The following is a 26,992-nucleotide window of genomic DNA, read 5'->3' on the forward strand; positions in this document are numbered from 1 at the left end:
CAGCCCTGAAAAGACGGAAACAAAACAAAGAAAGAAACAAAAAAGTTAAAAATAAGTTTTTCTCACTAAACTATGTAATACTATTACATGTGATTTGAAAAATATAGAAAAATTGGAAGAAAAAACTGTTAGGATCATATAATTCTATATCCTATACTTTCATAAAACATCATTAGCATTTCCCTAAGCCTTACACACTTTTCATAACCATTATACACCATGATATTCCAGTGAGTACTTAAGCTATTTTTTTCTATTATAAACACCATGATAATCAACATTTTTATAAAAACAGAAGCACAGCTGCTTCAGCAGAGCTCAAGGAGAACATGGAAGCAAAAACTCAGTGGACTCTCCCTCAACTTGTTATTCACATTAGTCCATTTCCTAGCCTCCTGCCCATCTATCTAGTGGTTCTCAAGTCATGCCTGAGTCAGTATCAGTAAGACCCTTGTTCAGATAAGATCAACAGGGCAGAGAAAACAAGAAAGACCTGTAAAGCTTTTCTTCCTCATAAAATACTTAGAATGTAAATGCTCTTACCTTTGGAGAGGGATCTTTTAACGTCAGAGTCATCAAGGACACAGACTGTGGGCTTCCAAGCTCAGGTGTATCAGGAACAAAGGCTGACCAGTAACCATAAAGAACTTTTTTTTCTATTGATTTTATAGTAGAAAGAAAGCAAGCTAATGCTCCTTGGCGAACTTTGGCTTGATAAGACCTTTAAAAACCAAAAGAAGGAAGAAAAAAGTCTTTTAATTATTTTAAAAACATTAGCATGAAATGCTATTTATTCCAGCCACCTGAAATGATATAGTGAGAAATTCAACATTCCAAATAAGTCTGAAAGATGCCAACATTTTAAAAATTATTTCAAAATGCAATCAAAACATTTTAAAACAGGAGTTCCTGCTGCAGCTCAGCAATAACGAACCCAGCTAGTCTCCATGAGGATATTAGTTTGATCCCTGGCCTCGCTCAGTGGGTTAAGGATCCGGTGCTGCCTATGAGCTGAGGTGTAGGTTGCAGACACAGCTCAGATTCGGTGTTGCTGTGGCTGTGGCGTAGGCCGGCGGCTACAGCTCCAATTCAATCCCTCGCCTGGGAACATTCATATGCCATGGGTTCGGCCCTAAAAAGAAGAAAAAAATGTTACAGCAATTTATTTATATAGCAAATTAATAAAGTCAGCAACTAAAAAACACAACTAGATAGGGAATAGGAGGGCAAAATTTTGTTATTAGGAAATCAGTATTAAATGAGCTACTACAGAGTATCCATCCATCCAACAAATAGTACTAAGAATCCTTATGTTTGTGCCAGGCACTGTGCTGAGGTTGGCAGACATAAACTCAGCCCTGTCCTTGTCAGGCTTATTGAATAGCAGAGACAGACCTTTAAGAGATACTTACAACACAGTATGATCAACACTAAGGCAAAGGTAAGTCACGTAGGAGAGTACCTAAGCTGGAGCAAGGGATCAGAAAAGCCTCAGAGCACACGATTGCTGAGCTCATACTGGAGATGAGTAGTGTTAACAAGGCAAAGGGCAAAAAAAAGTAAAAGAAAGACTATTTCAGGCAGAGGAACCACATGTACAAAGGCAGATCAAGAGAACATGGCAAATGCAGAGTAATGCAAAGTCCCACATAAATGAGAATCTTCACAAATCTCATGCAACAGATGTTGAAGCAAGGTTATAAATTTATAAACGCAACTTGGAAGATGAGGCATAAAAATATAACAAAATACTACTACCTCACTTTACTCTGCATGCCTCCTTCAGCATCAGAATAGTCTGACTCACTACTGCTGACCCTTTTCCAACTGGAAGGACTGAAGGGTGAGGAGACTCGATCTTTTCCTGCAGCTCCGCTTGCAGCTAATGGCAAACTCTGAACCCCCTGGGAGGGGGCGCACTGAGCATCCCCTTTATGCAGGTTCCGTCTGCCTGAGCCAGAGACTGGGGCCACTTCTCTTTCACCACTGGATTCTTCTTCCTCCTCCTCCTCTCCTTGCTGGATTTTCTTCGGTTTTACTTTTGATTTTTTCTTTTTATTCTGATTTTAGGAGCAAATGAAAACACATATATATGATAGCTATTGGCAACTTCTCATTTGATAATTAATATGTAGTCTGAATAAAGAAGAGGAGAAGAGAAAAAAGTGGCACTTACTGGATACTCTATGTGTCAGGCACTATGCCAAATGCTTACGTACACACTACTGGACTCTAAGAAACAAGGTGCGGAATACATGGGACGAAGCAAAACTTATAGCTTGGGTTTAAAGTCTACCTCTGTGACCCTGGGCAAATCATTTAGCCTTTTCTTCATCTGTTTAAGTTGGGCTAATGCTACTTGCCTTACACAGTGGTGAAGGCATTCAGTCTTCTCAGCTGGGGTTCTGCAGGAGAGTAAGGTCTACAGAATATGACGTGAGTGAATACTTTCTTGGTTCTCCCAAGTAGGACCCACAGCTAGCACCACTCTAGATGCATAGGAGAGACGCTCATCACATACAATCCATGTTTTGGGGCGCTGAGGCTTTGTAGATAAAGCCAGTTTCTTTCTTTTTTTCCTACTTTCGTCTTCTGGACACCCAAACATCTTCGGAATCTGTACCCTTTTCTGCATTCTCCACGTCCCTGACCTTGAGGACGGAAGGTGCTCATCAATTCTACCTGTGATTACGAAGCTCCCAGCTCACACCCTCTTACCTGCTACCACAGTGATCGTTCTGAAATACAGATTGGATCACACCACTTCCCTAGATCAGATTCTTGCCTTCTACCACCTCTAAGATCACAATAACTTCTTAGCATACCATGTAAGACTCTCAGGATTTGGCCTCTGCTACATACTTGCCCCACCTCCCCCTCCACACACCTGACACTCTAGTCTGCTGGTTGACACATGGGCTGTGTGCACTCACATTCGCTATGCCTGTGTACCTATTGTTCCTTCCAAATAAAACATTCTGCTTCCTTCTCTGTACTATTGTTCATTCTTGAGATTCAGGTTAGCCACCACATCTGTTAAAAAGCACCCCCTTACTCTTCTATTGGTTGCCCTGAAGTGTTCCTCAACTGGGTGCCTAGAATGTGTTCCCAGAGTAATCTGTGAATATTCTGACAAAAGAAATCAAAATACTGCACTGTAGATGTCTATTTATCCATTTTTGCCTTCTCCCCCAAATTCCTAAAGCCAGAGTCTATGTTCCTCATATTTAGCACAATGTCTGGGATATAGCAGATGCTCAATCAATGTTGAGAAAGTGAGTAAAAAAAGTTCTAATTATAAGTGTTTTTACTAGACATTACATTTCTAGGTGCGATACCTCAGCCATACATCTGTATGCTTTAGGTTCTCTGACAGAAACACAAGGGAGATGACAGCTGACTGGAAAGAATGGGAAATTTGGCAGTGGCAACAGAGACCTATAATATTTACCAGCTGGCCTCTTTTTTTTTTTTTTTGGTCTTTCCTCTTTTTAAGGTCCCACCCACGGCATATGGAGGTTCCCAGGCTAGGGGTCAAATCAGAGCTATAACCACCAGCCTACACCACAGCCACAGCAACGCCGGATCCTTAACCCACGGGGCAAGGCCAGGGATTGAACCGGCATATTCATGGATACTAGCTGGATTTGTTAACCACTGAGTCACGATGGGAATTCCACCAGCTGGCCTTTTGGAGAAAAAGTCTGTTCACCTGTGGTGTTAAGCCTCTGGGGGATGAAGATGCAATTAAAAACAATCCACAACTTAAATCTAAATAGATGTTAAGAGTTTCCTTGCCTGCTCACTGGCATCTCTCACAAGTGTTCCATCCTAATAAATCTATTTCTTGCCTATCAAAAAATAAATAAATAAATAGATGTTAAATGTACCACAGTTGGTCGAGAAGAGCTGGATTCTGACTGCTGCGGTTTGATGGGTGGTAGTCCATCGTACTGAGGAAGTGGAGTGGGGTATAATACCGTGGGCATCTCTATGTTTAGTCCAGGGAGTCCATGGAACATGGATTTCTAATGACGATGATTAAGGAGACACACACACACACGAAACAAATCATAAAGCAAAATTATTCACGTTCTGGATCACAGAGATGAACAGATTCATTTTTAAAAGCGTTATTAAGGAAACTAAAATGGGACAGAAAATAGATACCCTGAAGGTTTAGAGCTTAAAGAAGAGTTTAATCTCATTTAGACCAGAGGGATCTGTTTTGGCCAGATTGGGTTAGGTTTAACTTTAGATTTTAGTTTATTTACTTACTACTTTCACTTATTAATTTAAAAAGTTTCTCCAATCAGTCTTATCCAATTATTTTATCTATAATTTTTTTTGACCAATCTATCATTTTTATTTAGCATATCCATGTCCAAATCTAGCTCTCTATTTGGGAGTAGGGGGGATGGTACTGGAAAAGAATTAAAATTTTAGTTCATGATAAAGCTAGGTTTTCATACATGGCTTTGATCTGAGTCCAGCATAGAGTTTCCTGGCTGAACTGAAGACACAGCTGGATCCCCAGAGAGGCTGACATGACTTTCCCACTGACTGGCAGGCTCAGAAGCCAAAGGATGGCAGCCTCATGACACATGCCTTGATTGGCCTGCCTACTACATGAGAGTGAGAGCAAAGAAGCAGTGCTGGTTCTTCTTTCAAGTCCAAACAGGGTCAAGATAATCTAAACTTAAGTTATCTACAGATCATGCTTTATAACCTATTATCTTCCTAACTCACTTCATAGATAAAATTTTAGAATTTTGATGCATTTTTTTTCTTTCTATGGCCGCACCTGCAGCATATGGAAGTTTCCAGGCTAGGGGTCAAATCAGAGCTGCAGCTACCAGCCTATATCACAGCCACAGCAATGCCAGACCCGAGCTGTATCTGTGATCTACACCACAGCTTGCAGTAACACCAGATCCTTAACCCACTGAGCGAGGCCAGGGATCAAACCCCCATCCTCACAGACATTATGTCAGGTTCTTAACCTGCTGAGCCACCACAAGAACTCCCAGAATTTTGATAAATTTACTAAAGCAAGATTTATTCTTTTCAGTTCTTAATGTTAAATTTTATGTTCAAATATAAACATTTAATTCTCCTCTCTTAAAATACAACACCCTAAAGCTAGCCTTGCAGTAGTGATGGAAAATGGTCCTTGGGTCTGGGGTATAAATAGCAAAGACGCTAACCACAGTGAGGACTTGGGGTTTAAACAGGCAATGCCTTACCTTCAGCACAGCTAAAAGAGCTCCAAGTTCATCAGTCTGTGTCAGCTTCATTTTCCCACCATTTAGAAGAGACTGTATACCTTTTAATGAATTTTGTAACAACTAGAGGGGAAAAAGGAGACCAAGTTAAAAGGTAAATGAAATTTCGTTATCCAGGGATCGACTTTCTAGTATCATGCAGGATAGAGAAATCTTTTTTTTTTTTTTTTTTTGGCTGCATCCACAGCATGTGGACGTTCCCAGGTCAGGGATTGAACCCACACCACAGCAGTGACAGTGCCTGATCCTTAACCTGCTAGACCACCAGGGAACTCCAGAAATAGTCTTGAGATGATGGGGAAAAATACTTTAAACAGAGGAGTGGGAAAAAAAAGAAGCGAAGATGAGGATTCAGAGAAGAGAGCTGATGAGCTACTACTAATTATTTTCTGGAAGAACAGAGTGCTCCTATTGAGTAAGAGTAGTCTTTTTGTACATGTTTGTAAATGAGCATGTACTAATGGTGAGCAAGAAAAAAAAGAAATGCTTAGTGGGAAGAATATGATGGGAATAAAAATGTGGCAGCAGACACAGGAAACAGGAACTCTCTATCATGCAGTAACCTTAGCAACTCTTAAAGGCAAAGGAATGTATGTGCGAGCAGGTTTCTGGTGGGTAAATTCTGATCAAGATTAACTTCTTTTTTTTTTGTCTTTTTGTCTTCTTTTGTTGTTGTTGTTGCTATTTCTTGGGCCGCTCCCGCGGCATATGGAGGTTCCCAGGCTAGGGGTTGAATCGGAGCTGTAGCCACCGGCCTACGCCAGAGCCACAGCAACGCGGGATCTGAGCCGCGTCTGCGACCTACACCACAGCTCACGGCAACGCCGGATCGTTAACCCACTGAGCAAGGGCAGGGACCGAACCCGCAACCTCATGGTTCCTAGTCGGATTCGTTAACCACTGCGCCACGACGGGAACTCCAAGATTAACTTCTTGAGCAATAATCTCATTTCTAGGATTCTGTTCTTAATATTCCCCATATGGAAAAGATCTACAGCCTTCTCCATAGCAGAAACGTTGAAAAAAAACTTTAATTCTCCATCAATTATGACAATGATTAAAAAGCTAACCCTCTACTACATATGAAACTTACAATAATAGCAAGCACTTTCCAAAGCACTTTAAATGAATTTCAGTTCACATGCACCTTATAAGACCTCTACAAGGTAATTACATTTGTCCCACTTCAGAGTTGAGGAGCATGTAGGCTCAAGAAGTGAAGGAACTTGGCCAAGGTCTCCCAGCTACAGCAGTGAGAAAGCATGAGGTACAACAGTCATGAAAAGATGTCTGATGAATAAATATATATATATATATTTTAGGGCTGCACCTGTGGTATATGGGAGTTCTCAGGCTAGAGGCTGAATCAGAGCTGCAGCTGCTGGCCTACACCACAGCCACATCGACACCAAATCTGAGCTACATCTGTGACCTACACCACAGCTCAGGGCAAAACTGGATCCTTCACCCATGAGCGAGATCAGAGATTGAACCTGCATCCTCATGGACACTAGTTGGCTTCATAACCTGCTGAGCCACAGTGGGAACTTCTGATACATTAACTTTAAAAAGAAGAGAGAGTAGCAAAATAGCATATTAAATATGGTCCCATTTAAAAATTATAAATATACTCATTTTTATATAGAAAAAAAATCCGGAAGCATGTAGAACAAATTGTTCCCAGTGGTTTTATCTAAACAGGGGACTATGAGAAACTTCTGCCATCTCTGATTAGTAATTTTTGAAATGGGTCACTCTGAACTTAAATCTTTTAATAAACTGTCATATTGGCATCAAATTTTTTTAAAAAGAAATAAAATATTGACGATATTGTTGAAATCCACTCCCTTCCCTTCCATCTAAAAGACAGTTGCTAGTCTGAAATTGTACTGCTTCTATAGTCAAGAGGGAAAAAATAGTTTTCTTTAAGAACCTAGGATTGCAAAACACAAACAATGGCAAAACAAAACAAGCAAAAACAATTTCTTGTAATTTAAACCTGAAAGATTTGGCTTCAGTCTTTTTGGGTTATAAACATTCCCCTTATGCCTATATCTTTAAACAAAACTAATACAGCATCCAAATTTAACTCTTTTTTTTTTGGCTTTTTAGGGCCACACCTGAGGCATATGGAGGTTCCCAGGCTAGGGGTCGAATTGGAGCTACAGCTGCGGGCCTACACCACAGCCACAGCAACACCAGATCCAAGCCCTGTCTGTGACCTATACCACACCTCACGGCAACGCCGGATCCTTAACCCACTGAGCGAGGCCAGGGATCGAACCCGAAACCTCAGATTTGTTTCTGCTGCAACCACGACAGGAACTCCCCAAATTAAACGCTTTAATAAACCACTTTTATTCCACTGCTGCTTCTAGACCCATCTGTAACAATCACAAGATTAGTGCTAGTCTCACCTACCATGCAAAACGTGATGTCATCTATAGCAGATGATTTGGGAGCCTGTAAAGTAGTCAAGAAAGCTTGGAAGCAGATGTTTTGGTAGGGCTCCTCCAAGTACGGCTGTCCTGGCACACTAAAACACAGAGAAAGCAACCCAAACTCAGTCACCTTTGCAATGGGCCTCGCAAAAGAACAGGAATTAAAAGTAGCAGTACTGCTGACTAATGGAGTTGGAATATACCCTTGAATGAACCTGTATCATAGAAGACGGTGCACCTGGATTAATTAATTATCGCTGTGGACAGGCACGAGGCTGGAATAAACAGCAGAATGCTTTTCACAGGGGGAAGTTACCGAAGTTTGTAGTGAAACAAGGATACAGAAACAGAAATCTTTTTTCTTTGCTTTTCGATTCTTAGAGGGAAATAATGCAGACAGGTGCTGTCAAGCTAGAATCACACAGCTGAACCTGCCCTCCTAGCCACTGGACAACACTGCAATGGAGACCGCACACATCAACGCTGTGCCAATCATTTTCTATTGCATGAATCCAGATCTGGGCAGCTGGAACCAGTTCTCTTTTGGTAAAAGAAATTTGCCTTTCTTTGTTGAGATATACCTCAACAAAGCTTAAAGTCATATGAATATATCCTTCTAAAAGACTTACTAGGGTTGGAATTTACACCAATAGAGAACAAAACCTTGACATACTGCACATATATCACTTTTACCATTTTTTTAGCAATAAGGTCCTAGTCTATTATTTCTTCCATTTTTTTATGAGCTTTCTTTACATGCTACATTAAAATTTAAACAATATCAGATGATCTTATTAGCAAAGACCATGAGAAATGCAAAGTAGGTTATTTTTCTAATTTGGCTCTGGCTTCAAACAGATTGAACTGTAATTACTACCTAATTACAACTGGGAAATCTGACTGATTCCACATACCTGAGACATAAGTTTGCCATACAATGCACTGCAGCTCTCCTAACTTCAGGGTCTGACTGAGCCAAGTCACTCAACTTCATCAAGATTCCACCCTTGCCAAGCAAGTCTGGGAGGTACTAAAACAAAATAACAGCCCATGTCAGCTGAAAAAAAAGCTTCTAGAAAAATACTACCTTTTAGACAGATTTTGTTAAATTTTTTTAAAGGAAATATAAGTTCTGAAAGAGTAGCTGCTAGGTAAATCCTTCAAAAAGGCATGCAAAAATATGCCAAAAAAAAAAAAAATCAGTAAGGATTAGCACTCCCAGCCTCAGTTGTTGCTGAAGCTCTTTCATCTTGGCTGCAGAGCTGAAGGATAATGACAATAATAATGATAATTAACATTTACCAAATGCCAAGCACTTTACAAGTGGGACTACATCCTCAGAAGTCTCATGAGGAAATGAGGCTCAGAGTAATTAAGGGTGACTCAAGGTTACACATCTAATTAATGACAGGACACACCTAATTAATGGCAGGACAGAAACCTGAACACAGACCTGCTGGTTCAGAGCCTGCACTCCCAACCTCTCAAATGAAAGACAGAACACAGTTTAACTACCTTTTGACACTTTGAGCCATTGCAGTAAACCAGAGCTGCCAGAGCTTGAAGAATCTGCATGTGTGTCCAGGAACTACACTGCTGAATAGCAGAAATAGTATATGCCAACAGGAAATCCAGGTTCTGTTCATCAACAATTACCTATCAACAGAGGAAAAATATATTTATGATCCAATTTCTAAAACCATATTTTCAGACATGAATGCTCACCTGAATCAAGCTATGTAAGAGAGAGAGCACATGTGTGTCCACCTTTTTGTGTCAAAAAGATCACCTTTAAAGACCCTGAAAGTTTGACTGAGAGGACCTTCTCCTTGCCCCAAGGCCTTGCTCAATTCTTCCCCTTTACTCCCTCCACTCAAAGTAGAACCTGGCAAAGTCCTTATAACTTTTCCTTGAACTAACCAGACAGTGGCAGCTGTAAATACACAGACAGTAAGACTCAATCCACTGAAAAATGATAATTCAACTAAATTTCCTTACACATAGTAAATGCTCAACAAATACATTGAGACTAAACACGTCTGCTACACAGCTACTATGTCTCTGCCATGACGTGGAGAGTACAGCAAGAGATGGCATACTCCTGTCCTTCAGGAATTTATAATTTCATTAGGATAAAGTAGGCTATCCAAGTCCCAATTCATGGACAAATGAAATAAACTGTCATCAAATGCTTGAAAGTTGATTAAGGGCTTTGGGTGTCATAGGTGATCAGGAACTTGTCCAAACTGCCAGTATTAAAAAGACGATATATGTGAGAAGAGAAAGCATTCAGAAGCCACCACATCAGTTTGAAAAATCCTAAATTTCAAAATAGCCCTATTTCATTTAGGAAGTCACATGTTGCAGACACTGCTGCCAGCATTCATCTCCTTTCCTTGCTGGTAGAGCACTGATCTTATCTGGGTGCCCACCTCCCCACATGAGACCTAAAGGTAAATCCTAATTCTGCTAAGACAATGGTTCTTTACCAGGGGCAATTCTGTCCCAGGGAACACTTGGCAGTGTCAGCAGACATTTTTGATAATCACAATTGCAGGGATGTCACTGGCATCTAGTGGAGGCCAGGATGCTGCTGAACATCTTCCAATGCACCCCAATCCCGCATCAACAGTGCTAAGGTGGAGAAACCCTGATGTAAGGGCTGAGCTGCAGACTGTAATCACCCAGGGAGCTTAAGTCCTCCAGGTGATTCTAATTCTTTCGGTGAAAGTTGAAATCCCTGGTTTAAGCCATTCATGGTAATTCCCTTCTGATCAGGCTGCTGTAGAGGGGTTCTCCTATGAGCTAGGTCTCTTCAGCCTTATATCGGGGAAAGTCTGCTAGAGAGTCTGTGGGGCAAGCTTCCTCATGCTTAAATAAAATGGACAGAAAATAGTTTTTTTGCTTCTGCTGGCTGTTATTTATTTTGCATGGGGAGCCTGGATTTTAGGCATCTTACAACTGAGAGATGCTAGCTGAGAATAACCCAACCATGGAGAATGGCAGAATGGAAAGCTGCCAGAAAGTCTCTTAATTATTAAGCATCCCTAAAGCTGCATCCCTTGGGGCTTGAAATGTAAGATGTATACATGTGTGTGTGTGTGTATATATCTTAGCTGTTCAGCTCTTCTGAGTTGACTTTTCTATTTCTCGCAGCCAGAAGCATCTTAGATTACAAAATGCTAGTTGATAAGTTTTGTGCTAACTACCTTAAAACACTCATGTGGTACATTATAGTAACAGCCTCAATTTTTGAACTGTTTCTAAAAGACACTAATTTAGCAAGTTGGAAAAGATTCTGAAGAGAGGAGAGCTACAATACAGACTGATATAAATAAAAGGATCTTTTATCTAGTTGTCTCCTTGCCCCCAACATACTTCTTATGTTTTATGAAGACCAAAAGTAGATGACAAAAAAATGGTAGGTTTGGGAAAGGGGGAAAAATATTGGTAAGAAAGAGGTAGGGACATTTCAATTTACTTTTAGGTATATCCTAGTTAAATACATCTTTCCTAAAAAATTCTAAGACCTGGGGGCTGGAATGATACTGGTTTCCTGAACCAAACAGAAAGGAATACCTCTGATGGACAAACCTGCAGAATATTTATTTTGGTCAGAGTTATATTTGTTTTTTTGTTTTTTGTCTTTTTGTCATTTCTTGGGCCGCTCCCGTGGCATATGGAGATTCTCAGGCTAGGGGTCGAATCAGAGCTGTAGCCACCAGCCTATGCCAGAGCCACAGCAACGTGCGATCCGAGCCGCGTCTGTGACCCACACCACAGCTCACGGCAACGCCGGATCGTTAACCCACTGAGCAAGGGCAGGGATCGAACCCGCAACCTCATGGTTCCTAGTCGGATTCGTTAACCACTGCGCCACGACGGGAACTCCTTATATTTGTTTTAATATCACTCTTCTTAAAGCATTTGTTTTTTGCATGTGCATAGTTTCCCCAAAGACTGGCATTACATATCTACCACAAATGTAGTATTTCAAAGGTACTTACTTATTCTCAAAATTCATGATGTGACTTCACATGTTACCTACATGATTACCTGTAATGTGTTAAGCAAGTGGTGGATAAGCTGACACAGTTTGCTGACAAGATGATTCTGATTAAGAGGTACCAGCCGGCAAGCTTGGACAAGAAGAGCACTGACATCCTACCAAAAAAAAAAAAAAAAGCCAATGAAAAGGTAGTATACTTATTAGTCAACTGAAGATACCCCAACACAGCCAAATGAGAAAATAAAAGTGAACATTCAGACTCAAAATGGGGAAAGATGAAATTTGAGGCAGAAAGTAGGATGATAACATAAAAAAGCATGCGCTAAAAAAGAAGGAAACAAATCAAAATGATTTTTGCCAGGCTAAAGACCCCAGAGTTTCCACACAGGTAGAGACAGTACAATTAAATAACCAAAGAAAGGATTCCAGAGCATAAAAGCACACACTGAATTGAAAAACACTAAAGAGAAAGCAAACTAAATTTGCAGTGCCGCCGCAAAAATCAGAAATGACACTTGTATGAATTTAATGTAAAATTATAAACTGTTTATTTAAAAAAAAAACCTATTTGCAAATCACACTATTTATTCATCTATTGATGTTTACTGAATTAAAAGGCTCTGAGCACCTGCTCTGTACCAGGTAGCAGGCTGGGTCTTTGGGCTCCAAAAGTGAACAAACATACTTCTGAACTTCAAAAGGGCACAATCCAGTGAAGGAGACAGAAATACTGCTCACAATTATAGTGAATTTCTTGCTGAAAGAATTAAGCAAGAAACTCTGTGGGGAAACAGTAATTAGGGAGGTGTTGAGGAGGTGATTTTTAAGCAGAATCTGGGTGTGAAGGATGAAAACTCTGCCAGACAGGCAAGGCAATGAAAGACACGGTGAAGGGAATGGAGTCGGCAGACCTGAACACCCACGTTTTACCGGTGAAACACTTGAGGAACAGCAAGTTTTAAATGATGGCACATGGGGCACAAAAGCAGGAATGACAAGACAGAAGACTGGAAAGGCACGCATTGTACAAATAAAGCAAAAGTCCCGACTCTTCCCTTAATTCCACACTACTCCTAGTGACACATGCTATTATTCCGTTGTAAACCTTTCCGCAGGTGGTTTTGAACTCTTTGTATTTATCTATAAAGGTACCTATGATGTCAAGCCCTTCCCACCCTATTATTTCACACTGTAACTTGCTTTGACCATTTACAAGAATGTATTGAAGATCTTTCCAAATCAGAGATTTACTTTTCTAATTGATTTTTTTTCCCCCACTAAGGAAAAGATCACTCTAGCAGGAGAACAAAGAATGGTTTGGGATAAGTTAAAGGAGACCCAGTGGAACAGTCCAGAAGATTCATCTTGCCAATGCACTGGCCGTGGGAATAGAAAGGAGGGGATGGACTGAGAAATATTTCTGAGACTAAGACAGATTCTTTTTTTTTTTTTTTTTAGGGCCACACCCAAGGCATATGGAGCTTCCCAGGCTAGGGGTCAAACAGGAGCTGTAGCTGCCAGCCTACACCACAGCCACAGCAACGCTGGATCTGAGCCGCGTCTGCAACCTACACCACAGCTCAGGGCAATGCAGGATCCCTAACCCGCTGAGAGAGGCCAGGGATGGAACCTGCATTCTCATGGATACAGTCAGATTCGTTTCCACTGAGCCACGACGGAAACTCCCTGAGACAGATTCTGAAGAATCTAGATTAGAAAGGATCTAGAAGGAATGAAATCAAAATGTTTTTTGTCAGGCTAAAGAAGAAGAAAGGGGAAGAACCAATGTCTGTCCCTTTGCCGCTAAGCAGACAATGTGTGTGTGTTGGCGGGGGGCGGGGGCGGGGGCGGGTGGGGGATGCAGGGTGTGTATGAAGATAATGAACTAATTTTAATAAATGTGAGGTTTAAGGTGCCTCTGGGCACCAGATGACAGTGGTGTGACTGAGTCAGTAAGGAGTATGCAAAGTCTGATGTGAGTGAATATTAAAGTACTTTCAAAGAGGAGGCAGAGAGGATGGAGCTAGCATGGAGAAACAGAAAATGGCTGGGACTTTGGGAGACTTAGTTCCAGTTCTAGCCCTGCCTTTTGCCAGCAATATGAATGACACTGAACCTTTGTTAGCCTCAGTTATGTTTATCAGTAAAACAGAACTAGTAATACACACTAAAATCCCTGCAACCCTGCAAGGTACAACAGAGTATATGGCCCGTGTACCACGTACTCAAGAACTGGTAATAGCAAATTTTATACACAAAGTGTTCTGAACAAGGGGAATGAAGCCGGGAAGGGAACGGGAAGGTAGCACCAGGGATGACACCTCTGATGTTATCAGAACAGAAGTCACCGAGTTGGCTTTTGAGATATGTACGTTTGCCAGGCGCTGCAGTGTCTTTCAGAAAGAGGAGGGCAAAGAATGTATCGCGGTCGGAGGGAGAAAAAGAGCCTGGAACTAAGCACTGCAAAGGGAGGATGGGAAAAGGCCAGAAAGGCAGGGCGAGAGCCCTTAGCTAAGGTTCCTGAAGGATGGGGTCGGGGCCCGCGGGCCTACCTCCGGGGCCACGCCGCTGCCTTCGCTGTAGTTCTCGGAAATGAGCTGGTCGAAAAGCAGGTGTATCTCAGTGCGGCCGGAGCTGCTGTCATCTGGGCGCAGGGCGCAGAGCCTGGCGGACAAGCGGCGGAACCCACTACCTTGCTCGAGGGGTGGTTCCCGAGGCGTCTCTCGCGGCGGTCCGCCCAACAGAGAACCCGCGACCTGCACCGCCGCCATCTTTCCTACGTAAGACAACAGGGAAGTGCTTCCGGGGCATCCCTCGTCTCCGCGCGCTAGTTCCGGAAATGCCTCCTTCAGACCCGAATCTGATGTGGGAGGGGTTTTGAGACTACTGGACCTATCCTCGGTCTAGTACGCCGCAGATACATATCATGTGTGAGACTTTTTCGCCTGCACCTTTCCTTGAGCCCTGACTGAAAACCGGGGACTCTCTTTGTCCTCCCAGAGAGTTTGTTACTGGGCAGGGCTGAAATTCATGTTTAGAACTAAACGTTTCAGATTGGGGCTGGGGTTGAAAGTGGCAAACGCTGCTAGTTCGACATCCTTTTCCTCTTCTCACATGGTATTAGAACCCCTAATTTTTTCCCCCAGGCACAAAACCACCGTGAAATAATAGCTGCGTTCCCCGGGATTCTTTGTGGCTGGACCTAAATCCTGTGGGTTGTGAAGCCCCTCTCCACATGCAAGTAATATGGGAGTTCAAATTGAACCTTGTGAAACACAACGTACCTGAAGGTGACCTGGTTGAGATTGGACACCCCAAGATTTACTGAAACCTTAAAAGCAAAAAGCTGGAAAAGAAAATAGCCATTTAAAAAGGTTGAACAGTTTTCAGTCACCCAGGAGGTGAAGGCTTGAAGTTTACATTCTGGCCGACTGGGAAAACCATCTCTACGGCCTTCCTTTAAATTATGTAAATATAAAGCAAATTCTCACCCATGACTCTTAGGGAAACCCTTGAAGTCACCTAAATGTACATGTTTTATCCTGAGAATAAAACACTTCTGTTTAGCAATGAAAAGTGAGAGTATGCTTTGGGAGAGCTAGCTCTCTGAAGACTTTGAGATTCAGAAAGAATTTTTCCCAAAGTATTTCAGGGAGAAATACTTCTTTACAGTTTAATTTAGATTTCATTATGCTTGTATATTGTTTTGTCTTAGGATTCATGTATACATATGTGTGTGTATTTGTGATATTCAAACATTTGCTCAGAGAAAATCGGGAGCTGAGAACTAGTCGCTGCTGTTTTAGTTTGAATGGTAAGTCAGAGCCACAGGTTAGGTTCATAGGTGAGGGAGTTACTCAGGAAAAAAAGGAGAATCAATACAAATATCTGCCATGAAGTTGGCCTTTGCAAGGGGTGAGTGATTGCTCAATCCTCAGGACTTTCTGAGAGACCTTATGGAATGCTCTTGGGACCCTGTCCTGAGGAATGGAAGGGGAAAGCATATACTTGCCAGCCTTTGACCTCTATTTTCAAGTGTTGCCCCACCAAGCATTAATTCTTCAGTGCTTCTTCTTCTTCTTCTTTTTTTTTTTTTTTGGTCTATTTTCGTCTTTTCTAGGACTGCACCCACAGCACATGGAGGTTCCCAGACTAGGGGTCTAATCAGAGCTATAGCCACTGGCCTATGCCAGAGCCACAACAATGCAGAATCCGAGCCATGTCTGCGACCTACACCACAGCTCATAGCAATGCCAGATCCTTAACCCACTGAGCAAGGCCAGGAATCAAACCTGCAACCTCCTGGTTCCTAGTCAGATTCGTTACCACTGCACCATGATGGGAACTCCTTCAGTGCTTCTGAATTGAGTGTGCATGGGTGTGTGGTAGTTCCTGTAGGAGCCTCTTGTTGCATAGGCAGAGAAGTCCTGAGGCAAAAGTGAGAGGTGTGGGCTACTAGGGTTCGAGTATGAGGCAAGGCTCTGACAAGTTTGGTCTGCTGAGTTAGTAGATGCAGAAGATAAACTGGTTGCTATGGCAACGATTAGGGTAAGCTTGTAAGGCCAAGAATATTTGAAGTATTGTGTAGTAGATATCCAACACATTGGGCTAGAAGGCTGTGAGGCCTGGCCATCGCCACATGAAGGTGGTGTGAAAGAAACTGTGGAAGGGACCTGGGTTTGGTGTGGCTCATTTTAGTCTGAAATATGGATGACTCACACTTAGTGTTATTCCAGACTGAAGAGTTCAGGTATTGTAAACTATACCATTTGTTGAGTTCTGATGTATCCTTGTGGATGGCAGTGTGATTTTTCCAAGGAAATGAACATTCCTACTTCATAGTGATCACCAGCTGAGGGAAGCCTCTATCAAGCTCTCAGGGAGATCTTTAAAGTTCTCCCTATTGGCTTATATTTAAACAGTAACCTCCAAACTGTGGAAACTCACAGCTCGGCAAAAGCTCTCCCAAGAAATTCTCCTCACACATCCTTCCCTTGCCCCATTCTCAATATTTTTATAATATAGCCATGACTGAGGTGCTTTAAATGATGCTAAGTAATTTCGCAGTCACTTCCTTTTATAAATTCTGCATAAGGTGATCTGGAGTCTTACTCTGGAATTTCACTTCTTTCATGTTTTGGAACCCTGTCAAGACTTCATTTTTGTCACCTCACTGGGGTCTGGATCATCCTAACTAAAGCAGTCTTTACTGCCCCCCTTCCTTTTAATTCACATTCTTATTTATTTCCTTTAGAACATTGACCATAATGTATCATTATCTCCATTACTCATTTACTTGTTTATTATTTATTTCTTCTTTGTGAGCTTTGTGAAGGCACAAATGCCATCTGTGTGGTTCACTATTATGTCCCCAGTGCTAACACAGTGCCTGGGATGTGACAGGCAACCCACCATACCTGTGGACAGAATGAATGAATTCATGCTTGTATATTCAGAGCCCTGCATTTACCATCTGTTGGTTGATGTGAAAAGCAAATGGTATGTTCATGAAAATGTTCTGTAAACTGTAAATTTCTATAAACCTTAGGATCCAAATGAGGTAGGTAGCTATTATCATTCCCCCCCTTTTACAGGTAAGGACAGTTTAAATGGTTGAAGAAGTTTAAACAGTTTAAATGATTTGTCAGGGGCTACAAAGGCAGTAAATTAGTCAACATCAGATTACAACCTGGGCCAGCTGAATCTTAAGTCTGTGATTGTGAAAAAGCTGAACAAGAATTGCAGCTCTCTTTTAACTTCCTACACCTTTCAATGGTGAAAACCAGGAAAGAGGTGCTGGATTTTAGTATCCAAATGAACTATGAGAGGCTAGGAAGGAGGATTAGCCTTGGGTTCAGTTCTGGAGTCTTAGACTATTAGGACTTAGGGTCATCAGTCCATCAATTTGGTAATAATAATAATAATTTAGTTATCATTTATTGAATGCTTCCTATGTAACACTATTCCAAGCACTTTATATGAACTAACCTCTTTCATATGGGCAGCTCTATGAAGTATATACTGTTATGTAGATGAGGAAACTAAGCACAGAAAGGTTAGGACCTCGCTGAAAATCATACAGTTGTATGGTGGGCCTGGATTCGAAATTCAAAGTTGGATTCCCCTAACCCACTATGCTATAATGTATAGGCCTTAGAGTTTGACATGGAATTATACTGTGAGCCACACAGGAAGTCCTTGACATGGAATTATAGTTAAGGCTCTGATACTTATTTGCTATATGACTTTGAGAAAATTACTCATGTTCTCTAAACTTTGGTGTCCTTGTATATAAAATGGCCATGATAATAAGCATAGTTACAAAGTTATTATGAAGATAAAGTAGATGATTCCATTTTTTTTGTCTTTTTGCCTTTTCTAGGGCCACTCCCATGGCATATGGAGGTTCCCAGGCCTCCATAGGCACAGCAATGCCAGATCCGAGCTGCATCTGCAACCTACACCACAGCTCATGGCAACACCGGATCCTTAACCCACTGAGCGAGGCCAAGGATTGAACCCGCAACCTCATGGTTCCTAGTCAGACTCATTGACCACTGTGCCACAATAGGAACTCCCAAATTAGATGATTCTTATGGGGCATATAACACAGTCCTTGTTGCATAGCAAGTGATCAACAAATGTCATTTATCCCCCAACTTCTCCTCTTCCTCCTCCTTATCCCCTCCACACCAAATAAATCGAGTAGCATGGATACTTTTAGTGATGCTGATTTATTAAAAGGAACAATTATTTTCCTTCCTCATCACATCCCCTGTCTTCTCCAGACACGGGCCCCATTTTCATCTGTTTTCCTGGGCAAGGAGCTTCAAATCATCACATCTTTGAAGATAGGAACTCCAGGAAAGGATGAGCAATGATTACAGAAGGATGGTCTTTAGGATAAATCTTCCTCTGAGAAATGGACAGAAAAAATTATGCATGAGACCTGTTGTTTGGGGGATCTCCATCCACAGAATACAACTGAGAGGCAAGAGTTCCCATTTCTGGGAATCAATAAGAACCTGCCTGGAGCCAGCAAGGCCACAAGTACCCTAAAGACAGAGGATAGGACAAGTAATACATTTGGAACACAAATGGCTTATTTTAAAAGTATGTGTTGGTTCTGTGGTGTTTGATACAACTTGATTTATAATCAAAACTGAATCCTGGTAGCATTTTATTTTGCATTTTTTTCAATCAATGGCTACTGAACATAAAGCAACTATCATGTGAGGCCCCTGAAATCTTGTTAACTAAAAGGGATTCTTATAGTTTCATATGGCAATGTGCATCCAAGCCTTAAAATAAGCATATTCCTTGGTCATCAATTATATGCCTTAGAATTTTTTTCCAAGGAAATTAATAAGGGCATGTACAGCCATACTGATAATATAAAAAAGAAACATATTAATGTGTATTAATGGAGGTTGCTAAGTATATGACCATGCATGATAGATGTACATAGGAAGCACACAGGAAGATTATTGAAGATGATGATATACAAGATTATTAAAGATGATGATATAGAAGCATTAGTGTTGATGTTAAAAGTTGTTCACTAGCTATTTCTAAGTGAAGTAATCAAGAAATCAAAATAAGTGCAGGATCATCTCATTTTTATGTAAATACCCTGTGTGTGTGTTTACAATATGCACCAAAGTGTTAAGCAAATACCATTTGGGGATGGGGGATTATGGGGAATTTTTCTTTTTTTCTGCTCAAATAGTCTGATTTTTCTCTAGGACATACCAGATAATGAAATTATTTTAAAGATTTAGAAACCACCATCCTATGACAGATGCTTCTTAGGAAGTGTGGGTAAAGAGGGAGAGGCCAGAGAGCTTCTGTTCCACTTATTTCTGGTAAATCCCATTAAGGCCAAGTGTACTGCTTGCCTGGCTTGTACAAGGTTTGAGGAAGCAGGAAAGGGCGTGATATTTTTACCTGTCTTTAGTCTGAAACACAGATGTGGCCACAACCATTGCTGACACAGCGTTCTCCTGAATCACAGTCCCAATCACCATGGCAGAGATCAACACAGGAGCCTACGTGAGAACAGACCAATTGAAAACCACCGGGCTTTAGGCACAAGTACTAAAGAGGCCAACCCTTGATTAAGGAGCCAATTCCTAGTTCTTCATTTAGTCCAATACATAATATAATTTATAAATGATTACTTGCAGAATCATACTCATTAGCATTCATGGATTTCAGCTAAAAACAATGCATTCACACAGTCTCAACAAAGCAAGACCTATCCTAAAGAAGAAGATAATTGTGTTTGTGGAGGGGAAGTGCAAAGAAGCCCACTTAAAATGTCCTCTCTCTTCAGGGAAAGGGCAAAGAAGGGGAGGCTCACATTTACCGAATACCATCAAGGGTGCCCTGCCATCACCCGATGCAGTGACTCTGACTGGCCCCATTTTATAGGTGTGGCAGCTGGGGCACACAGAAGTGACTCACCTACTAGTAGGTACAGAAATGGAATCCAACCCAGACCTGCCAGGCTCCCAGGCCAAACTTCATCTGCCACCCCAGAGAGTGAAACTGACCCTGACATGAAGAGGTGACCTCCAGATTTGAAGGAGTCACTCCTGAACTGAGTGGAGGCTTCTCACGTCCCTAGATCCTCAGGAAGTAAGTCTTTGTGGGCCAAGGAATTAGATTCAAAAAGCTGGTTAAGACCCCACAAGGGTTTCTAACAAGACATGTGCAGAGCTCTGGATGAATGTGGACTGTGCTTGGTTGGGTTGGTTACTCAGCTGTGGTCAGGAGATTCCTAGCTGAGTCTGCCTCTGAACTTCTCTGGGCCTTTGTTTCTTCATATATAAAAGGAAGCCCTTGAATCCAGCAGAGCTGGATGAAGTTCACTCTCCAGTGTCAATGCCAATCAATAGAGATGGCTTTTTTTCCTTTTTGCCTTCTAAGGGCTGCACCTGTGGCATTTGGACGTTCCTGGGCGAGGGGTCCAACTGGAGCGTAGCTGCTGACATATACCACAACCACAGCAACATGGGTTCCGAGCCGTGTTTGTGACCTATACCACAGCTTAAAGCAATGCTGGATCATTAACCCACTGAGCAAGGCCAGGGATCAAACCCACAGCCTCATAGATACTAGTCAGGTTCGTTATTGCTGAGCCATAATGGAAACCCTGAGATGGCTCTTCTGAGGCTATGTTGGGAAGGCTGAGATGCCTTGTCCAGGCTCAAGAGAGAGAGAGAGAGTGCTGTGAATGATTAGCAGTGTCTGAGGATGGAAGTCAGGGGCCTGGTGAGATGTCTACAGTGTATTTGCAGACCTCAGAGAAAATCGACATGATCCCTCCAGGCTTTTATTAGCTGTTCTTGGTTTACAGTGAAAGAACTGAAGACATCTTGTTTCCACTCATAGCAGTTTGGTCACTCATTATATCTGTTGATTTCTTACCATATACAACACACAGAGGTAAGTTATTTAGGAAGTACAAAGATGTAACACAAGGTCGGTACCTTCAGGCCGCTTAGAGTCTAACGATAAAGATTTGTGTTTAAAGTACTAAAAGCATCCTACTGCATTCCTATATCACGGGGAACTATATCTAATCTCCTGTGATAGAATATGATGGAAGATAATGAGATAAAGAATATGAGTCACTTTGCTGTACAACGGAAATTGACACATTGTAAATCAACTGTGAGATGGCTCTTCTGAGGCTATGTTGGGAATTAAAATTAAAAAAATAAAGAACTAAATTAAACAAACTTAAAAAATAAAGAACTAAAAGCAAACCAGTATGTGACATGTGTCCTGACAGAGGTTTATCCAAAGGACTAAAGGGGCTCAGAAAAGAGAAAACATTACGTCCAATTAGATGAATCAGGAAAAGTGAGTCTTGAAGTACAGGAATCTTTTTAAAACAGAATTGAGGTGGGGGATGGTAGAGTCATGAAAAGAGAAAAGAAGTATGAGAGAAAGTTCACAAGGGGGAAAATGGACCAGGGTAGAACTAGGGAGAGGTATGGGGGGGACCCAGGGCACAAATGTAAGGAGGCACTTGCTCATCCTTGAAGATAAGCATCTCATGAAATTTTGCAACTGAGGTGCCCCATCTCCTCACTCTTCACCCTGAAATAAAAGGAATAAAAGAAAAATAGCAAATGACAGGCTGGATACTTAGGGAGCAGCTGGAAGTCTGGCAGGAAAGATAAGCAAGGGGCAAAGATAAAGAAGGCAGATCTTGAAGACCTGAGGAGTGGGGATTTCATGTGGTAGCTCAAGAGAGGGATAGGATGGCTGTTTACTTATGACGATTTTTCTAGGGTGAGAGCATAGACTGGACCAGGATTCAACAAGCAAGCAAACTTCAGAAGGAAGAGAGAGACAGGGAGAGCTTTCAGGCAGCTGTTGCAATGGCCCAAGCATGGACTAATCAGGGCCGGAGATGTGTGGCAATGGAGGTTGGAGAAGAAGGCACGTGTGTAAGAAGCAATTGCAAAGAAGGAGTGGTATTTGGCAACCGGTTCATTAATTGTAGGGGGAGGTGAACAAAGAAGAGAGAGGAGGAAGAGTGGAATCCAGTGATACCTTGGGAGGAGACGAAGAGACAGTGAAGAGAACCCAAGAGGGAAGAAAGTCGGAGGGTTGATGGGGTTGATGGGGTGGCAAATAGTGTCAAGTGCTGCAGAGGTTAAAGACTCTGGCTACTGCAGAGAGTCAAGAGATTTGTCCAGAAGGTCCAGGCGAGGGATGGGGGCAGCAATGGAGACTATCGTCAGTGTGCAAGGGATGGAGGAGTGACTTATGGGGAAGAAAGGGCAGAGAGTTAAGATTGCTCCTTTGAGGATGGTGGTGGTGAATGCAAAGAGGAAATTGGAAAGATGAATGTTTTGTATAGTCAAGACAATGTTTTTTGTAGGCGGTCCAATGTATTGGTAGCAAGAAACAAAGAAAGTGATGGAGCGAGATTCTGAAGAGAGAGAGGGGGGCTGATGAGGGGGCAAAAGTCACCCCTTTTGGAGAGTTCAGATGGCGGGGTGACCTGGGGACAGAGAGGGAAAAAGCAGCAGAGTCTGCTGTCAAGATGGGCGCCAGCAATGGCTCCTTACCTGGAATATCTTGCCCTCTCCCCCTTCTTCCCCTCCTAACCCTGCAGTCCCTGGTCCCTGCGGTTCTGCTGTCTGAAGCTCTCACTGGAAGAAGGATGGACTGCCTTCTGCAGAGACTCACCTGGAAATTTCACTGGTCTCACTGCAGCCTGCAGCTCCTGCACCTCCGAGCTGAGCATGAGCAGGGCCACAAGGAGGAGGAAGCCTCCCAACTTCATGCTGCTGCTGGAGTCTTTGGCAAGCATGCAGCAGGGCTGAGAACAGCTGAAATTTATTCTCTTTGGCTCGCCCGTGAGCTGCGTTGAGAGGCCAGGGGTGGGGCTAGGGGCTGTGGGAGCCTAAGCCCTGCCCAGAAGCTGGCATTTCCAGAGAACACACACACCACGTGAATGTACCTTGGGTAACACCACATTGTTCCCTAAGCAAGTCTCTGACCCAAGGGAACATCCTTCTCTGATTGAGAAATAAGAAAGCAGTGAGTGGCTGAGAAAGGGGGTGAATCGGGGTGGGGGTACTCTCATCCACCTCATTCGTTTTTCCACCCAAGTATCAGGTGTCTCCCCTGGGCCAGGCCTCTGCTAGGCATGGGGAATATGTCCTTAGAGTGAGGACAGCGTAGACACTGGGTGCTAGCTAGTGGAGGTGCTAGCTGCTCTCTCATTCACCCCTCCCTGCTCTGGGCCCTGGTATCTCTGGTACTGCGGGCAGGGAGGGGCAGTGGGACGGCCAGCAGGGGTGCTCCTAGGCCACCTGCTCGTGGGATGGAGGCCCCTCCGGTCTCCTCCTTTCTTGGTCTGATTCTCTTGACGGCTGGGTATCTCGGCAGGTGCGGTGCTCTTTGCCAACATGATTTGTGTGATTTTCTTGGGGTGGAGTTCCATCTCATGTTGTCCACCTTCATTTCTGAGACCCCAAACTCTTGACATACATGTTCCACTCTTCCAGAATGTCTCTCATCGTGACGCAGTGGGGTGGGAGTGCGGTGGGGCTGCCGTAAACCACCAGCTAGGGAGTGAGATTTCATTTCCTCTCTGCTTGTAGACACTCATCTGGAGAGGTGACCCTCTGAAGGGGATTCCCCTTGGTTTCTTGGAGGGCTATGTACTCTCCTCTCCCCAGTGGCAGGGGGCATGGGGGAGGCCTGTATCCCTGTGACCATCAATACAGTCTCCATAGGGGAGTTTCTGGGGTGGCACAGCAGAAACAAATCCAACTAGGAACCATGAGGTTGTGGGTTCGATCCCTGGACTCGCTCAGTGGGTAAAGGATCCGGCGATGCCGTGAGCTGTGGTGTAGGTCTCAGATGCGGCTCGGATCTGGTGTTGCTGTGGCTTTGGCATAGGGCAGCGGCAACAGCTCGGTGGGAACCTCCATCTGCCGCGGGTATGGTCCTCAAAAGACAAAAGACAAAAAAAAAAAAGAAAAGTAAAGCAAAAGAAAATGCTGTCTCCATAGGATGTCTCCCTTAACGGGAGGTGAGGGTGACTGGGCTAGTTGGTGATGGCAGGACCACTTTGCCTGCCCTTAATGAAGACCTGGCCTGCAGATGGTTGACTTCTCTTTAGAAAGTGGAGGACTTGATGTTTCACCAGGGGCCCTGGTTCCTAATTCTGGGGCGGACCCGTTAACGCTCCACTTGTCACGGTTCCCCAAATCCACCAGTTAGAGGTGCTTTGGGCAAACACCTGACCTCATAAATTGCTAATACCCCTAGGTGGGTTGAGGGGTACATTTATGGGTTACTCCTCAAGCAGTTTTGCAGATCAGGCCTTGATTCAGGCCTGCCTGTCCCACAGCTGAGATAGACTGGTGTCTAATTTCTCTAGGAGGGTCAGAGCCAGAAGGACATTTTTAGAGATGCTAAACCCTGGACAGACTGTCACTGCATATGTAAGTCTAGATCTTAAAAAGCAGATCTTTCCAGAGTGCACAAAACTCCACGGACTGTGGAAATTCCATTCCCTTCTTTTTCGATGTCCTCTCTTTTGTGATTTTATTTTGGGGCTGTCTCGCCGGTACCTTAAGCACATGCCCAGTTTGTCCTTTTGGTCACTCAGAGCTGAGTGGGGCCTTCAGAGCCTTGCTGATGGGTCCCCAGTCTGCTCCCCTCCCTCCTCCTGCAGTCTCTAACCACCCAGGCATGTGGCCCTGCTCTGGCTGCTGCCTCTCACCAAGTGCTTCATGCTTCTGTAAAGCAGTTCAGGCGGTTCCTTGAACTTGGAATTCCATTTTCTCTTCTTTCTCCGCCCTATCCCACAAGGGTCAGCACAAACGTTACCTCTGAAACTTTCTGTAGCTCCTACCCTTGGGAGAGTTAACCTTTTTTTGCATACTTACTTGGCCGTAGTACTTAGCACACTATATCATAATTAATCATCACTATTGTTAAACATTTATTTCCTGTGACTATCCTGATGGCTAGAATGGGGGAGGGGAGGCTTGCTTTCCTTTTTTCTTTTGTTTTTCTTTTTCCTTCCATGCTGAACAGTGGCTATTTATCGTGCTCAAAAATTATTACATGAGCCCAGGATGGAGAGGAGGGTGCGTGGATCAGCGTTTGGACTGAAGGGTGGGGGTGGTGAAGATCGGTACAGTGAACACCTGAGGGTGAGGGTGAGTCTACACAGGACCCATAGCAGTGGCAGCTTTTAGTTGCTGGGGTGGAAGCTCCATAAAGACACAAACAGCAGAAAGGACACAGCTTTGGAGCTGGAGGACCCTCCGTTGAATCCCTCCCTGGGGCCACTTCCTGGGTATGTGACAGGGACTATAAAATTGCATTCCACTCTTGGAAAAATACTTACTGAGCTGCTGCCACGTGCCACGCCCTGTGTCAAATGTGGGGGGTGTGGTGTGAACACGGCTGGCTTGCTCTTCAAGGGCAGGGGGCGAACGAGGCGATGCTGGGCGGCACCCGGGTGATGTGGGACCCTGCTCTGCTCATACACACGTGAAGTGGAAACCAGCTACCGTCTGGCTTCCTGAGGCCCGTCCAGGAGAACCCCACTGGCACTGAAACGTGGTGGGGCTCCCAACTTGCCCAGGACAGTAGCAGGGACCCTGCAAGGGTTCCCAGGGCTTGACGCATCACTCTCTTCCCTGGGTTTACCTTCAGGTGCAGCTCTTTGTTGTGGCAGTTGGACATTAAAGCCTTACTGGTCTATAAAGCTTAAAGAAAAAATTTGATCAAGTATAATTTAAAAAAAACTGAAAAAGAAGAAGAATTTGTCTTGTGACACAAAAAACTGTATCTCAGCAAGACCTGCATGTGAAGAGCATGCCGCCCCAGATAGGAGTGAAGGGCACAAGAAGTCACAGATGCCACTTATTGAGCTCTTGCTTTACAGGCTCGGCTCTTTACAGACCTCTCCTCGTTTCATCCGAACGAGGCTGTGAGGCGGCTTGGTGGTTAGGATTCCCATTGCTGACAGGGGGAACCTGGTTTGAAAATGCACAGGTGTCATCTCTGCCTCGCCCTCACGTCTACATCAGTTTTCTTTCTCTGCCGATCCTCTCCCTCCGTTTCTCAAACCCTGTGCTTGGGAGACTGTGACCTCCCCTGAGCCCTCGAGTTCGAAATGAGTCCTAGAGACAAAAGGACTAGATGTTCTCAATCCCACATCGGAAATGCCAGAGGAGAGAAGTGGCTAGCCCTCCCGTGAGTCAGGTGTCCTCCCTGCCCCGAGGCGGATAACACCAAGTTGCTGAGGGCTCTGGGTGTGGGAAGGTGCGTGCGAGCCACTGTAATGAGGAAGGCACACCACATAGTTTCCAATACAGACAGGATTACTGCCATTTTACAGACGGAAAACTAAGTGCCAGAGCGGTCTAGTCATTGACCCCAAACAATAGCTAAATGCAGACCCAAGATCAGCCTCCAAAGACAGGGCTCTTAACTAGAACGCATTACTGTCAGGTTAGGTCCAAATTCTTAGGAAATATCTTGACTCCTGTGTGGCCCAGAAAGATGAGCTTCTGAGGACACAGAACTCCCACTTCATCTAGCATGGCACCCATTGTCAAGAGCTCATTAGCAGAGCGCAGGTGCTTGGAGCTAAGGCACTGGCTAGGGAGGATTCTGAGCCCTCAGTCAGGTCGAAGGGAGGGCTCACCCACCTAAAACTGTCACTTTGGTTTTAGGAGAGTTGAGGAACAGCAGGTGGCTCT

At 43.5% G+C, this 26,992-nt stretch overlaps 1 protein-coding gene and 1 long non-coding RNA gene across 4 annotated transcripts in view; both read right to left on the reverse strand.

The window, feature by feature from the left end:
• The window catches only part of HEATR6 (HEAT repeat containing 6), a 40,672-nt gene extending 25,634 nt beyond the window's left edge, over nucleotides 1-15,038 (reverse strand). Inside the window, exons 1-10 of one of the 3 annotated variants that reach the window (XM_047757245.1) lie at nucleotides 15,020-15,038; nucleotides 14,288-14,511; nucleotides 11,783-11,890; nucleotides 9,242-9,382; nucleotides 8,641-8,756; nucleotides 7,707-7,821; nucleotides 5,247-5,348; nucleotides 3,891-4,028; nucleotides 1,759-2,060; nucleotides 544-721 (exon numbers count right to left, since the gene is read on the reverse strand). In XM_047757245.1, the coding sequence (XP_047613201.1) occupies nucleotides 544-721; nucleotides 1,759-2,060; nucleotides 3,891-4,028; nucleotides 5,247-5,348; nucleotides 7,707-7,821; nucleotides 8,641-8,756; nucleotides 9,242-9,382; nucleotides 11,783-11,890; nucleotides 14,288-14,506 (1,419 nt within the window). In that variant the 5' untranslated portion in view covers nucleotides 14,507-14,511; nucleotides 15,020-15,038. Of the gene's footprint in view, nucleotides 1-543; nucleotides 722-1,758; nucleotides 2,061-3,890; nucleotides 4,029-5,246; nucleotides 5,349-7,706; nucleotides 7,822-8,640; nucleotides 8,757-9,241; nucleotides 9,383-11,733; nucleotides 11,891-14,287; nucleotides 14,512-15,019 lie in introns of those variants that run through there. The other 2 variants (XM_047757246.1, XM_047757247.1) reach the window with 2 other exon arrangements.
• A 3,412-nt stretch (nucleotides 15,039-18,450) lies between these two features.
• On the reverse strand, nucleotides 18,451-23,094 carry LOC125114656 (uncharacterized). The gene is made up of 3 exons (XR_007131868.1): nucleotides 22,947-23,094; nucleotides 19,683-19,783; nucleotides 18,451-18,650 (listed from the first exon to the last, which is right to left on the reverse strand). It is a non-coding gene; the product is annotated as an uncharacterized LOC125114656 (long non-coding RNA).
• Between the last annotated feature and the right edge of the window lie 3,898 nt (nucleotides 23,095-26,992).

The sequence above is a fragment of the Phacochoerus africanus genome, chromosome 14 (genome assembly GCF_016906955.1).
Source record: "Phacochoerus africanus isolate WHEZ1 chromosome 14, ROS_Pafr_v1, whole genome shotgun sequence".
Classification (NCBI taxonomy): Eukaryota; Metazoa; Chordata; class Mammalia; order Artiodactyla; family Suidae; genus Phacochoerus; species Phacochoerus africanus.